The 15168-nt window shown below is 37.2% G+C and overlaps 1 protein-coding gene across 2 annotated transcripts in view; it reads right to left on the bottom strand.

The window, feature by feature from the left end:
• The window catches only part of LOC130418925 (ADAMTS-like protein 1), a 121458-nt gene that overhangs the window by 29467 nt on the left and 76823 nt on the right, over positions 1-15168 (bottom strand). For both annotated transcript variants that reach the window (XM_056745142.1, XM_056745149.1), the window contains 6 exons: positions 13152-13279; positions 7528-7573; positions 6387-6623; positions 5820-5946; positions 4672-4746; positions 3082-3239 (listed from right to left, as the gene is read on the bottom strand). In XM_056745142.1, the coding sequence (XP_056601120.1) occupies positions 3082-3239; positions 4672-4746; positions 5820-5946; positions 6387-6623; positions 7528-7573; positions 13152-13279 (771 nt within the window). The remainder of the gene's footprint in view (positions 1-3081; positions 3240-4671; positions 4747-5819; positions 5947-6386; positions 6624-7527; positions 7574-13151; positions 13280-15168) is intronic.

Here is a 15168-nt window from a genome sequence, read left to right as displayed (position 1 = left end):
AAAAAGGGGCGAGAGCTTCCCCAGAGAAGAGGAAGAGGTGCTGGAGTAGTGTTTGGTTATCAGAGATTGTAAACATTTGACAGAGCTGCGTGCTTCATTACTTTTACTTTCATCACAGTCCTACAGCTGGTAATAAGAATTCAGCGACACACATTCTGAGATAACCAACAGTCAAATAACAGCTTCATGACTTTAACATCGGCTGTGAAAGCTGTTCTGTGTTATACACTGATATTGTGTGTGTGCATAACTCTGTCTAAGACACTTCTATGAAACGTCCTCTGAAGTCCTGCTTGCAGTCTCCTGGTCAATCTGTTTGTTTTATTATCCAACTCTGTTATTAGTGATAACCGCCATTTAGACCTGTGTCATTTCCCTCGCCATAGTAAAAAAAAAGTGATCTCTAAAAAAGATAGACATTTGTGAATGCACTAGCAGACCTCCGTTACACTTTGATCGATCCACAAGTTTTTAACAGCTGAAGTGAAGTTGACGCCACTGTAACATTTATAGCTTAAAGCCAAAGCTTATGAATTCACGTAGACTGAGAGGGGGATCGACCAATCACAGCAGCTTGAGGAGCGGAACTCGCTAATATGGTATGGGTGGAACATCTTCACACACTCAACGCGGGGAACCAATCACGACAGACCTGGTCACCTTAACCAATCAAAGCATTTCGGAAGGCAGAACTTTGAAGAAACCAGAAGAAATACAGTCTCATGAAACATGAGAAGAGACAGCGGTGGACGATGGACTTGAAATATGTGAAATATAAAGGGTTTTTTTTAACTAGAAACTTGAAGTTCCATTGTTAAACACCCCAAAAAAACACAATCAAAGCTTCGAAAACAGGGAAAAACGGGGCCTTTAATTTATCATTCTCACATTTGTAATACATTGGTCAGTTAATAAGAATACTTTATGTTGTTTATATTATTAATTTGAATGAGAACTTAGAAAACAAATGTATAGTATAATGGAATGGAATTCGCTTTGGATAAAAGCGTCTGTCAAATGCATAAATGTAAATGTAATGAATAAAAAGACCCGTTTCATGTCTATCCTTAAATAACTTAACTAATCAAGGTGGATGAAGGATATAGAAAGTAAATAGTAATAAGTAATTCAATTCTTTTTGGAAAGAGTCATTTGAACAGTTATCTAATTACACTATTGATTATATAATTAGTAACTATTAATTCAATACTTTTAAAGAGTAACTGAATGCCAGTCAATGGTGCCCCAGAATTCTCAGTTGCTAATCTTCTTCCAAATATTTTTATTTTCGTTCAAAAGAACAAATATTTTATACAAAGAATTGATGCAGGTTGTGAACAACTTGAGGTTGGGTAATTCCTGACAGAATTGTCATTTTTGGGTGAACTATCCCTTTAACTTACAAATAAATGAGACTTTTTTAGGTTGCAATTCGGCACACTCATACAAACGGTTAAAAGAGACCGAAATGTAACATCCGTTCACACATTTATTTACAATGGAACGACTGTCTTGCCGTTTTTAATGAGTTTTCCACTTTGCAGAGCCTCTCCGAGAACTGGCTTTCGTCCTGGTGTCAGATTAGAAAATTAGGCACTTATTACGTCTCAGATTTCTGTCTCCTACATTCCTATTTACTGTGTTATTTGGACGTGTTTCAGAGATGTGGGTGGACTTGTTTTCACTGGCATTTTCCAAACGTGGACGGTTTCAGTTTGAATGGCTGTCCACTCTTTCGTGCATCTATTAATCTAAAATGGCCAGCACATGAATATAGGGTGTCGCTCACACAATGAGGGAGAACTGTAAGCCAATTGGTGGGTCAAAGGATGCGAGCCAGTAATAAAAGTATCTATTAGGTGTTGAGGGATGAGAAGCATGTGAAGATGCCAGGGGATTCCAGAGAGCTAGTGCCAAATTGTCCATTGGGTTTTCCATGTGTGCAGCATTGCAAGTATATGTCCAAAAGTAGGTGTGAACTGGTTAAAAATATTATATGAAAAGATTTAAATGTGGTTAAAAGCCCAGATGTCTGTGCATTGATAGTACACTTAAAATAAATGCAGGATTTTTTCAACCTATGGTTGACAAACCCAACCAAATCGGGTCAAATATGGACATTTTAAGGATTAAAAATTAGGTTTCAGTGACCTTCATGTCATTAAAAAATGATATATTACTCTTTCTTCCGAGGAAACACAAAAGAAGATATTTTGAGTAATGTCTCAGTGGTTTTGAGTCCATACAATGGAAGTCAATGGGGACCGATGTTGTTTGGCTACCAACGTTATTCAAAATATCCCCTTTTGTGTTCTGCAGAAGACAGAAAGTCATACGGGTTTGGAATGAAATGAAGATGTGTAAATGATGTAAGAATTTATATTTTTGGGTGAACTTGACCAACGGTTAGGTTTTTCCATTTGTCCACTTGCACTCAGTACATTGGAAAAAAAAACATCCTTTTTCACCACCTAATCTGGAAAACTAGTATATCAAAATCTATGAAATATGTCAAACACAAATGTGAAAGAGATTTCCCACAGCTACATAAGATAGTAAGGACCTCGACCAAGCGGGAAGGTAAAATTTTCCTTTTTCCCACAGAGCGGCAGATGCGTCAGAACGCATTGCCGCCAGTGTTTCATCCTCCTTTAAAAGACCACAAAAGAGAAACAAGCAGCATTCCAAGTCAAAGAGGTCTGAGTCTGCTTTAACATGGTCGAAAATAAACAATCAACAGAAGATCTGGGGAATGTGCATGATCAGAGCGGATTTCAATTCAGAGGAAAGTCAACCTGATCCAGATTGACTGGCAAATGGTATTGGGCGAAATTACTCCCGTATGCTTCGAACAATTGCTTCTCTGAAACACTAGGAATGAGCCCACAATGTTTCCACCACTCTGACTTGTTAGCAGGTTCAGGCGCAATCTGGGAAGATGTTTTTTCCGCGTTTAAAGAGCTCAATAAAGGTGAAATTAGCTGAAGTGGATTTATTCAGCATTATCAAAAATATCAAAAGTATTCGTTTTTTCTACATGTACATGTTCCATGCCCGTATGCTTATTAGGCCACGTCTTACTTTGACAATGAAGTCGGCTCCCAGCGGTCCGGTTATCCTCAAGACCTCCTTATCCAAAAGCTTTTGAAAGTCCACCGTGGTATTCTCCAACACGTACTGCTTGGTTTCATCCAGAGCGAGGTCATCCTTCACTCCTTGCAAAGTCTTACTCTCCAGATCTACGAGAAAGAGGTCAATTTATCAGATGAAACTTTGGTCAGGGTAGATGCCATGTTTCATTTGACTGTCATATATAAGATAGTAGATAATAGAGATTTTCTTAAATAGCTGCACTGTCCAAAATGCCCCATGAAACCCCTCGACGATTGAAGTTTGCTTTATTCCATTGTGAACTCAAAGCCACATTTTTTTTACATTTAAGCTACAACATATTTTCTAAGTTTCATCAGCGGAATGATCGACATTGAGGTAAACAACATCACAACCCATTGAACAGTCTGTACGTACATCCATCACAGCCGCATCTTCATGCGATTTAAATTAAATAATCATGATTAAAGTCCATAACTCTGTTATGAGCTTTTCTCCGTCACAAAGTGGAAACAAACACAGAGAATTCTGCGAAAATGTGTGCGATATTACCGTATGTCAGATCTTCATAGCTGCTCAAATCAGAGATAAATCAGAGCTATGGTTTTGCTTTTTCAAAACAAGTGCATACTCGAAAACAAAAAACTAAACTCCATAATGCACTGTCTGGAAATACATTTTGTATCGTTGTCATTGTGGGTTTGCTGAAGGTATGTGAATTTAAAAGACAGATCTCATCTCATCATGGACTTTTTTTCCATATGACCACAGATCTGTTTGGCTTATAAGGCATAGTACAAATCCACTTGAAATGTTTTCAAAAACAAAAAGAAGTACAAAATATGTCCACTGTTTCAAACAATAAACTCATTAGCATATCATTGCTCTAAGCAAGCAAACTTCTAAATCATTTAATGCAAATTTGACGATAAAAAAGGCTTCGTAACCACAACAGACAAAATATTAGATGACTGTTATACAAGTACAAAAAGCATGAGACATTTGGCACATTATCAACATTAAAATTGCCAAAGTCTTGACATTACAGGCGACATCACGGTGAACGTATTGCTCTGTGTCGGATGCATTGCTATAGAATCTACATTCCCCCCAAATTCAATATCCATCTCGGGGGTATAATGTTTGGACGATGGTGCCACAACTGAACAAACTGACCATTACTGAAAATTGCTGTAAGTGGCTTCTACGGGAAAGATCCATTGGAGAATCGACCTGGGATATCTCAAGTAACCGACCATTGATTCTAGCCGTCGCTAATTGTATCCTGTACATGCCAAACTGTAACCGTCTAACATGTGTAGAGTAATGCGATATTGCTCGTGGCGATAATTTCACAGTATGTAGATTACTCTCAACCGCAGCAGCTTCTCAATCATACTGACACAGTAAAATGCGATTTAAGAGCAGAAAGTGATAATGACAGGTTTTGGATCTGTTGCAATCGCCTTCTGTTACTGATATAGCTATTATTAAAAAAAGAGAAAAAAAATCCTTTCTTCTCAGTTCTGAATGGAAGCCCCTGGACCTACCAAGACTTACACAAGTGATCCGGGCCTTTGAGAACCAGGCGTACGTGTCGACTTCCATACGGTATGCTGATCACCGTGTCTTCAGCTGTGGAAAGACAAGAGAGTCGAGAGGTTGGGAGCGGAACGACTGGAAATAATATTCCGTGTGACAATTTTTTTTCTTCTGAGTCTAAATTCGAAACCAACACATATCATTGTGTCCTTTTTAATTTCTCTTAAAGGAGCAATTTGGCGATGTTAGTGCCATCTAGCGTTGAGGTTGGAACTAATCACTTACTTCCCCCTCCTTTGTGAAGCACTACGGGGGCTGACACAGGACTAAAATGTTGTTGTATTTCACTTCTTTGGCGTAGTATAACATATAACGTTATACTAATAACTAATAACGTATAACGTATTTACAAAATGTGCTCTGTAGAGGGATACCGTAGAAACAAAATGGCGAATTCCATTCAAGCGGACCCGTGGTGCGTGTTGATAGAAATAGCTCATTCTGAGGTAATGAAAAACACAACGCTTCATTATGTATGATCTTTATACACCTCTGAAGACATATGTACTGTATATTATATTGCATTTCTGTCAATAGGTCTTCCAAAAAACGACACGTTGGTCCTTTAAGGAACAGTAGAAGAAACCTAGGTCTCGTGAGCTTTAACAAAGTGCAAATGAGTCTTTGGTCCCGTCTTAACTCAACAGCCCATACACATCTATTCACGGACAATTAAACATTACTAACGGTCGTGTCAAACGTAGTGCACTCACATTAGTTTCAAGAGAAGCAGCGAAACGCACCACTCAATGACCAGAAGTAACATAATGGCACGTGGAGTTATCAATTACAGCTGGCTCTCTCTACCGGGAAGGACTGAAACTCATTTCCTTTCCGTGAGGCCTGTGCACTTTACAAAGTCTCTGTTTGAAGCATTAAACAGGTGTGTAGAGGCTAGATCAATCACACACGACTGTTAAAACAACTGAATCATGCACATCTGCGTGAGAAGATTTGTTTGGACTTAAGGAGCGTGCAACCAATGTTAAGTAAGCTTGGCAAGGTCATTAAACTATGTCCTGTTCATTACATATGAACAATATGAAATAGTTGTACAATCAACGCTATTACATATTGAGAAATGAAAGATCAAATAACAATCATACTCTTGCCTGTGGCATGCTGGGATTTGTAGTGCCCCCTCACTAGTCGGCATGTGGAGCCATCGCCATTGCACACTCCACAGTTGTCTTCTTTAGCCGTGCTTCCTAACTCAAGATCACAGCCGACAATCTGAAAATGCGTGAAATAAAAGAAACGTTATAAAAGTACAAGAGTTTTGATGCTTTTTCTATTTTCCTTTAACCAAACTTATAGTGGTTGTCTAAAAGTAATGCAACAGTTGCTGGTATTCACAAGTGTAAAGCATTAACCATAAATCAGTAAAAAAAATGTAATGGTTTTAATTGTTTAAAAAATCTTAAACAAGATTAATACTGCATGCACAATAATGTTAAAATAAAATATGATAAATATTCATAAAGTATATAATAATTTAACAATAAAATAAAATAAAATAGTAAATTATTTGTTATCACTGTCATTTATTATTTTATGTCATAATTTTGATTATAAGAGTATCCGTGACTTTTTATTAAAACTAGAATAGGTCAGTAGGGATTCGTTTTAAAAACAACACACTAAACTGATAAGAGAGAGAAATTTCGAGAGACCTGACATGCTCCGCTGATGCACATATCAAGAGACTCCGTGTAGCATCGTGTCCCATCCAGCACCTTAGGTGCCAGCTCCACAACCTGTCCTATGGCTTTAGCCCGGCACTTGAGGGCACAGGGGTTTTCAGGGTCATTGTCCACAGGAAGCCACTCGTGATATCTGCCTTGATAGCGGACGTCAGCGTGAGCAGAGCACTGCTGAGCACGAAAATCTTCTGAATCTGGCGGGCAGTCCTGAAAATGAATGAAACACATTTCAATGTGAGGTTGGCATTGGAACAGTCACAGTCAGTGCTTAAAAGAATTACACAGTATTAAGCTGCCACTCTTTCTCTTTATAGCCATCTCTGTTAGAAGTTTCTAACACATTGATGTACTTATCTTTACATGAGTTAAGGGCAAATGACGTCAAACTCAAAAAATGATACCAAATAGCTCAACATATACCCAAATTAGTTTTTCGCAGTTTTTATGTGCTTTCTCATCAACTGATGTTTGTTTATTTTTAATCAAATATATATGAATTGCTGCTTAAAGAAAGTGTATCACTTTTGTTTTACAAAATAGAACTACAGTAGTATATGCAAATTCTATAACTTTATTATATAGTTAATATAAATATTAACCATAACTTTACAATAGTAACCATAATTTTTATGTTTTGTTTGTGTTAAAATCATAGTTACCACATGTTCACAATCATCTCACTCTAGTAAACCGTAGTTTTACTATGATATTTGTAGTAACACTATGGTAATACAAATTGTACACTATTTGGACCACCAAAAAACATGGTTATTTTACTTTTCCTATAGTAAAATCATGGTTTAGGGGTCAACCAGGATAGAAGAAAGTCAATGTTAAATTAACAACACCTAAGAAAAAAAAATATTTAAACAAAATAATGTAGATTAATAAATAATTAATGGCAACGCCATGCTTTGTTGGACTATTATTTGCATACTGCTATTGTAGAACTATTGTATTTATCAAACACTATGCCATCATGTGTAGTTTGCATTACCATTCAGTACCATAGTATACTGTATATCATCATCTGATATACCGTAAGAGTGTCATTGCACCCTCACAGTCAACATTATATTAAATAAGAAAGCATGCAGGTGTATTCACTTACCACATTACTACATGTGCGGTATTTGATATTCTGTCCCTCACAAGTTCTGAGAAGAAAGAAGAATTCTTCATGAAATTCAACAATTAAATGGCTTTATCAAAAGTCCAGTGAGTAATATTTTAGAGGATCTACTGACAGAAATGCAATATAATATACATAACTATGTGTTCAGATGTGTATAAAGACCTTACTTAATGAAGCATTATTGTTTTGTCTCATGTAATAGAATTGTTGACCATTTAAGACCAACCACATGCACTCAGGACATTATTCCACCTTGTTTCCTTAGACAAATTACAGATACAGTTGGCCCTGGTCTGTTATTGATTAATAACAAAAGTTTGTCTTCTGGCTCTATCTCAAATAGTTTTAAATGTGCTCTAGTGACTCCATATTTAAAAAAAAAACAAATCTGGATCCTTCCTCATTTTCTAATTTTCGCCCTACCTCTAATCTACCATTTTTTCTAAGATTCTTGAGAAAGTTGTATTGATCCATTTACATTCTTATCTGACTGCCAACTCTATTCACCAGGTTTTCTAATCTGGCTTTAAAACCTTACACAGCACTGAATCTGCCCTTTAAAGGGTCTTAGGTGATATTTTTACTGAAACGGATTCGGGGAAATCTATGGCCCTAGTCCTAGTAGACTTGAGTGCTGCCTTTGATATGGTCGATCATAATGTCCTGTTGGCATGCTTGGAGTCCTCTGTGGGCCTTTGTGGCACAGTCTTACACTCCTATCTGGCTAACAGATGTTTAATTGTTCGTATTGGACATCACACCCCTCAAGTTTACCTCTAAACTGTGGAGTCCCACAGGGATCTATCCTTTGACAACTATAGTTCACCCTGTACATGCTATCCTTGGCGCCCATTTTTAGGAAATATCATGTATCCTTCCATCTATATGCTAATGATACCCGTGTCTTTTTTCCTTTAAAACTAAATCATACAACTGGCATAAAACCTCGCTGGACTGTCCAGAATAACTTAAGTTTTGGCTTTCAAGTAACATTCTATGTCTAAATAAAAACAAAACCGAGCTAATTATATTTGGGACGAAGGGAAACTGTGAGTTTGATGTGGATTGTTGAGGTGGAGTGCATCTTGTTCGGTAAATAAGTGAAATCGCAACGACAAATTAGACCCGTACAGCCACCGTAGTGCTTCGAAAGGGCTGTTGACGGGCAATGCGCAACATCACAGCTAGATGCCGCTAAAGTGTCCACATGTCACACAATGTTCTTTTAAGACAGATAACATTACACCATCTATATTTCTACGAATTAATTCCCTCGGTAGGAGATACCATATTTGTTTTTAAATGAAGTGTTTTCAGGATTAATTTGAGCTTCAAGTTAATAAGAGATAGATGACAAGGGCTGCCTTCTTATTCAACTGCATCAAAGACTTCGACTTCAGTCACATCCTTAAAATTCATATGTCACTGGGTTTTAATAAATCTCAAGCCAAGTTGAATATCTAATCCCACTAGATACTTTTCCTCAGGACAAAATGGAGTAAGCTATTCGAGTTATGCAGCAAGGTAAGGACATTATATCTGCAACACATCTAGACGGCTCTTCTTGTCAAGACTAACAATACGTTGCAGCGCCCCGGCTAAAGGAAGAAAGACAGGTAGAGAAGATGGAGACCGGTGCAAAAACAAAACCCAGTGATGGTCCATTATTGTGTGAGATGTGGCTTTGACTACAGTCGAATGTAATGGAGAATTCATTGTGACATCATGACACTGCTTTGGATTCCATAAAATAAACGGACACGTAACTTCTGAATGACGACCAACAAACACAGACGCTTTGATACTTCCGGGACTCATATTGCATAACACCAAATAGTAATACTTGCGACGATACAATTCTCAGAGATGAACTAGAATGTACGACATCAATAGGAGTAAAAAACATCATGGTTAAAATATGCATGCTGGCTATATGCCTCGAATAAGTCCTCATAAAGCCTGTATCATTGTTATTGAAATAATTCATCTTCCAAATGACAGATCAAATGTAACGGTAACGTTCCCATAACCCACGCTATTACATTAATGCATGTAAAAATGTGCGAGCTCTGAGAAACGTGGCCATGATGAATAAAATGTGTTTATATTAGTGGTTTCGAATGCATGAAATATCTTCCTCTCTGGGTGAGAGAGAGCCAGTTAAACACCAGGAGCTGGCACACTTCAGCACATGTTTTAACCAGCAGTAGTTGGATACAAATGTGATGAACATGGGACATCTGAGTGATTGCTTTGACAGGATGACATTTTTTGGAGAAATAACTATGACAGGCTACGGCATTATATGGATGTTTTTACTCATAGGGGGTTTTAGTATGACAAATGAAATGAGTTCTATTCACGTACACTTTAAAATTCAGGGTTGTCCTAAGTATGAGCTATTTCAATCTACATACATGCATTCAATTTGCCATGTTGTTTCTACAGTAGCCCTAAACAGACAAACTGCAGAAACACGCACTTTGTAAACACGTTATCTCCTTCGGCAAAGAAGCAGTGTTGTAATGTCACAAAGTGGAAGTACTTAAGTACAGTATTTAAGTATCTTTTGGGAGTATACCAAGTACTTTGCTTGAGTCTTTATATTTCTGCAGACTTTTACTTTAACTCCACTACATTTCCTGAACAAAATATCAACTTTTACTCTGATAAAAATTACCACTAAGCATGTTCGTTACTACAAAATAAAAGCATAGAAACTGAAATAGACAAGTCGGCAATCGGGTCACCATGACAATGCTGAGCCAATCATTGGTTAAAGCTCAACGTGCAAGTGCAAAAGGTTCTCTCCGCAGTTAACACAAGTTTTTAATGCGCTGCTTCTTTTAAAGGTAAACAGCAAATTTTTCAGTTTCAATGAATTTTCAAATGACTGGGATGTTACTGTAAAGGAAATGCAATGATAGAAAGAAGTAAGGGGTCAGACAGATATCTTCTGGTATTGTTCCAAGTTGTTCTCTAAGAGGAATAATATTGGGCGTGGGAGGGAACCTTTTATAAAGTTATAAGTTATAAAGTAAAGTTATAAAGATGTGGTTTCTGAACTTGTATTTTTATAGTTTACCAATTTGGCAACATGTTGTTCCTGACAATGTTGCTTCAACTTGACTTTAAATATTTAAGTAGATTTATTATAAAAAGTAATTTTGATACTTAAGTAAAGTATTTATCTGACACTTTAAGACTTTTACTCAAGTCAGATTCTAAAAGGTTACTTTCGCTTCAACCAAAGTATTTGTCTGGCAAGGTATTTGTACTTTACTCAAGTATTGTTTTAAGGTACTTTAAACATCACTGCAAAGAAGAGAAAAATAAACCACATTTTTGTCCTGCAACACTGTAGCGTTTCGCCGTTTGTTGCAATTCACAACCTCATCTCTAGATGCCACTACAAAAAGATATGTTCTGTTGGTTGTGTTTTGTTAAGCGGCTTGTTTAGTGTTAAAATACTGAAACAGGAAGTTATTCCGGACCAGCGTTACATACGTTTTGTTAGTGGTCTATAAAAATACTATTGATAGGTGTCCAACCCCTAGATTTTGATTCAGAAAAAAAAGGTTTTGATTGGAAGAATTTGTACCATATCAAATATTAAAGAATATCGTATCAAATACACTTGAGTTGTCCAATAACAAACATTGAGAGATCGGCAAAGAATTTTTAAGGCAATCCAAAAAAATATGTTTCAGGCATAGATGGTTATTTAAAGCTATTTGGCCGCCAGGCCGATTGTGCAGCTTTGAATATATGTCATGTTACCTAAAAACATAGGATCTTCAAGGGACAGTTATTCCCCAAATAAAGATGCTTTCATCATTTATTCACCCTCATGTCATTTTAAACCTTTCTTCAGCACAAAAAAAGATATTTTGAGAAATGTCTAGGTGGTTTTGTGTTCATACAAATGAAGTCAATAGGGACTAATGTTGATGGTTATCAATGTTCTTCAAAATATCTTCTTTTGTCTTCTGCAAAAGAAAGAAAGCCACACCGGTTTGATATGACACAAGGGTGAGTAATTAATGAAATAATTGTGAGTTTAGATGATACAGCATTTTATTATTAATGTTTTTCCTTAATTTTGAAGACTTATATGTATGCAATAGCATGCTGTTAATGCAATCTATTCTTAAACATACATTCATTCATGCATATTGACTCAAATAAGCTTTAAAGAAAAACCAACAAGTTGTGTTTAATATGTAATGATTGAGCTTCTTCATTTAAAATAAACTTGAATATATTTATGATTAATAAGTGAGATGGATGCGAGTCCTTGAAAGAACATTAACGTCCTAATGAACCTACTGGCAATTGTAGCCAGTTTTCCTCACATTGTATGTAAGGAACCCTTTCTTACCCAAACAGTGCCCCCTGCACTCAGAAATCAAACTACAAACCACACAGAGTGAATCTCAAACAGCTCATAAAACGGATAAGCAGGGTCAGTTTCACAGCGTCCTCCTCGTCCGTTTATTCAATACGCAGCTTTTGCACACAGCTAGGCCAAAATGTAAAAACCTCTCTGCATAATCAACCACAAAACAACAATGTTCTCTCTTCATCAGCCGAACTGTTTCAAACATGCTCAGTTTGTGGAGAACGCCTGCAGACAAGAGCCCAACAATATGAGACGCATCGCAAAGCTCACGATTTAATGAGAGCCAAAGATATAGAGATTTTGTTGCAACCTCGCCAAACCGTAACCCGCACATCTGACCTCTTTCTTTAGAGACCTATTTAGCGCAAGTGTGGCACGTATGAGATCACTAACTAGGAATTCAAGTCAATAAACGTGACAGCATTTCTATGGAAAACATGCTCTCGCGTGCCACGGCAATCCCCTTATAATTGCTTTCCCCGTTTATTTGAACCACCTCTTTCCACCAGTCCGATTCAGTGGATATTCAAAATCTCAGCAAAGTGGCCGGAGATTTATTGGACATGTTTTATGCACTGTCGATAATCAAGCTTTACCAGCCAGGTTGTCTCCTAAAACACTAGACTGAGACTGGAGGCATTTTTAGGTGGAACGCAATAGATCTCTCTGCTGACCCTAAAGGAGTCTTTAACAGTCTTATAAAAATGTATGTATTTCTATTACAGTGCAAGAGAGACTTGGGAGATTTCCACATCAATTGGCCGGGGGTAAGCTATGCAGAAAGAGCGACATGTAGACTTTTATCATGCAGAGATGGATGTTTAGCAATCAAACACCGATCCCAGCTGAAGAAAAAAGCATTACAGCTCACCAGTTTATATAGTTTATCCATGGATGTTTTCACGATGCTATATTTTGAGTGTTGCGAGGTTTGAGTACAACGTGGACTGAAATACTGGCCCCGTCTTGCAAAGTTTGTCCGGTCAAAATCACTCTTTACAATGATACACTCACCATTACTTTGATAGCTAATCTTCTGCTTAGAGTCTAAAGGTGAACATATTTTAACAGATCCCTGAAGATCATTCACATATGGAGTGCTTTTGTGGAGTGTTGACCGTATTCTATGATATTTAAATTTAAACATTGTATGGATCACACAGTGAATTACAATATAGAAGATGCTAAAGCGGCATACTTGGAGCTGAGGCAGCGTCTGAGTGAATAAGAAGCTCCGCCCCCGCAGGTACGAGAACATTCGCTCCATGTTCCCCAGGCATCCCAAAGCGTATCCCTGTCTTCTTCTGAACGTGCTGTCCGAGAACTCTAAGGAGGGAAAGAATAAGAGGAGGATCTATGAATCAACAAATAAACACATAACTATGTACACTGTATACATTACCTTTGTGTAAAGAATAGATTGTATAAATTGTATATATTTTTTGTGTTATTGTGCAATGATCTAGACCAGAGGCTTACCAAAATTTTTCACTCCAGGGCCCACACAGGTGTAATTTATCTCAATACCAACCAATATATTTTACATGAAAATGTGGAGAAATAATACTATATACATTCATTCTTTGTAAATGGTAATATAAATTATTTGCCGGAGATGAACCGCATACGGTGAGTGAAACTGATGTCTGTGTTTTGTTGATAATGTGCCGAACCCTACGCACGCGCCGTATGATTTCAGAAGTAATCGTCCAGCTGTATCTATCTTTAATAAATCTTTCATATAAATTATAGATTAATACATCAATAATAAAACAAAACCAGAATAACTTTGTTCGACATTTAAAAAACAATAACGTTGGAATAGAAGCAATGACGGCATGTTTAGATCATAACAGTACCCGCCATCCCTCCTTATCCCACCCATCTGGACTAATGCATCAATCTGAAACTACATTATAAAGTAATACATCAAAAAGCACCAACACAACTGTTGGATGCATTATTATCTGTAAGCTATGGGCTTATTCAATTGATCCGAATGCAAAATGCTGTTGTATTTCCCTCCCAGGGTCACCCCAGACACACATACCAGTATATAAAGAATTAGTTATGGATAAAAAAGGATGATGAAGCAATCATGGCTGTTTATTCTGACCCAAAATTGAGAGCAACAGCAGAAAACATTTAGGGGAAACTATCAGTCACTGTCAAAAACAACATAAAAACAGCAATAAAAGAGAAGCTGACACAGCTGGATCACAAAACTTTAAAAAGCAGGTACATTACATGCAATATAAACTCAAGCCAAGCTCCTCAGAGATGCCAATGCAGAACTGACAGAAACAATGAGCCCAAATAACCTCAAAGCCTTTCAGTCCATACTATTCTGCAGTGATGCATGTGGTTAAATGCTTAATGTTGCGATTTCCCTTTACAAAAACATCAGTGCTAAATTTAGCTCATTGTTGCAAGTAAACCACATATAAATACATTACCAGGAAGATGATGCCAAAGCTTTAACAGCAATACAAATCTTGAGGTCTTTTTTCATTCTGAAAAATGGCTGCATAAGAAACACAAAGAAAAACGAATTAACAACATCGCAATAGTTTCTTCCAGACACCATTGAGAATAAATGGAGATCAATTGGAGACTGTCTCTCGCCTAACGTTTCAGAAGAGACTTCAAACAGTGTTCACATCTGCAAAGTCTTCCATCAAAAGACTTCAATATGAAGCATTTCTCAACCAATTCCTCCCAGGCCAACTCATCTGAGCATTGCTACGCCTTCTATTGCTCTTTATCAATAATAGACTCATTCATAGCCATTTTTTTTGTATTTGAGTTAAGACACCCGTCACAGAATTGAACAAGCATGCATGAGATTCCCAGTAAAGTCTCTTTAATGCACAACCTTCATCGTAACACAACGTTCTCTGCCATTTTAATGTATTCTTTATGAAAGTTTATGCACGAAATTCATAGGTCAACTTATAATAAACAATTGAAAGTATATTGCAATTGCAAAGAACCAAAAAGCAGCAGCTTGGTTCGTGCACAAATGTGAATGGAAATGAAAAAGGTCTGTGAGGAAATGGAGGAAGCTCTCACGTTTCCTTCGGCATATTTCTGTCAGATGTCAGAGTCATCCTTCTCGTAGAGAAATGTTATGCCTTTCTTAACAAGCTCCAGCCAAGTTCCTTCTCCACTATAATTGCTCAGCAAAGTATTTGGCAGCGAGAAGATATGAGAAT

This window comes from Triplophysa dalaica, chromosome 1, assembly GCF_015846415.1.
Source record: "Triplophysa dalaica isolate WHDGS20190420 chromosome 1, ASM1584641v1, whole genome shotgun sequence".
NCBI classification, from domain to species: Eukaryota; Metazoa; Chordata; class Actinopteri; order Cypriniformes; family Nemacheilidae; genus Triplophysa; species Triplophysa dalaica.
This window is presented reverse-complemented; position numbering and strand designations above follow the sequence as displayed.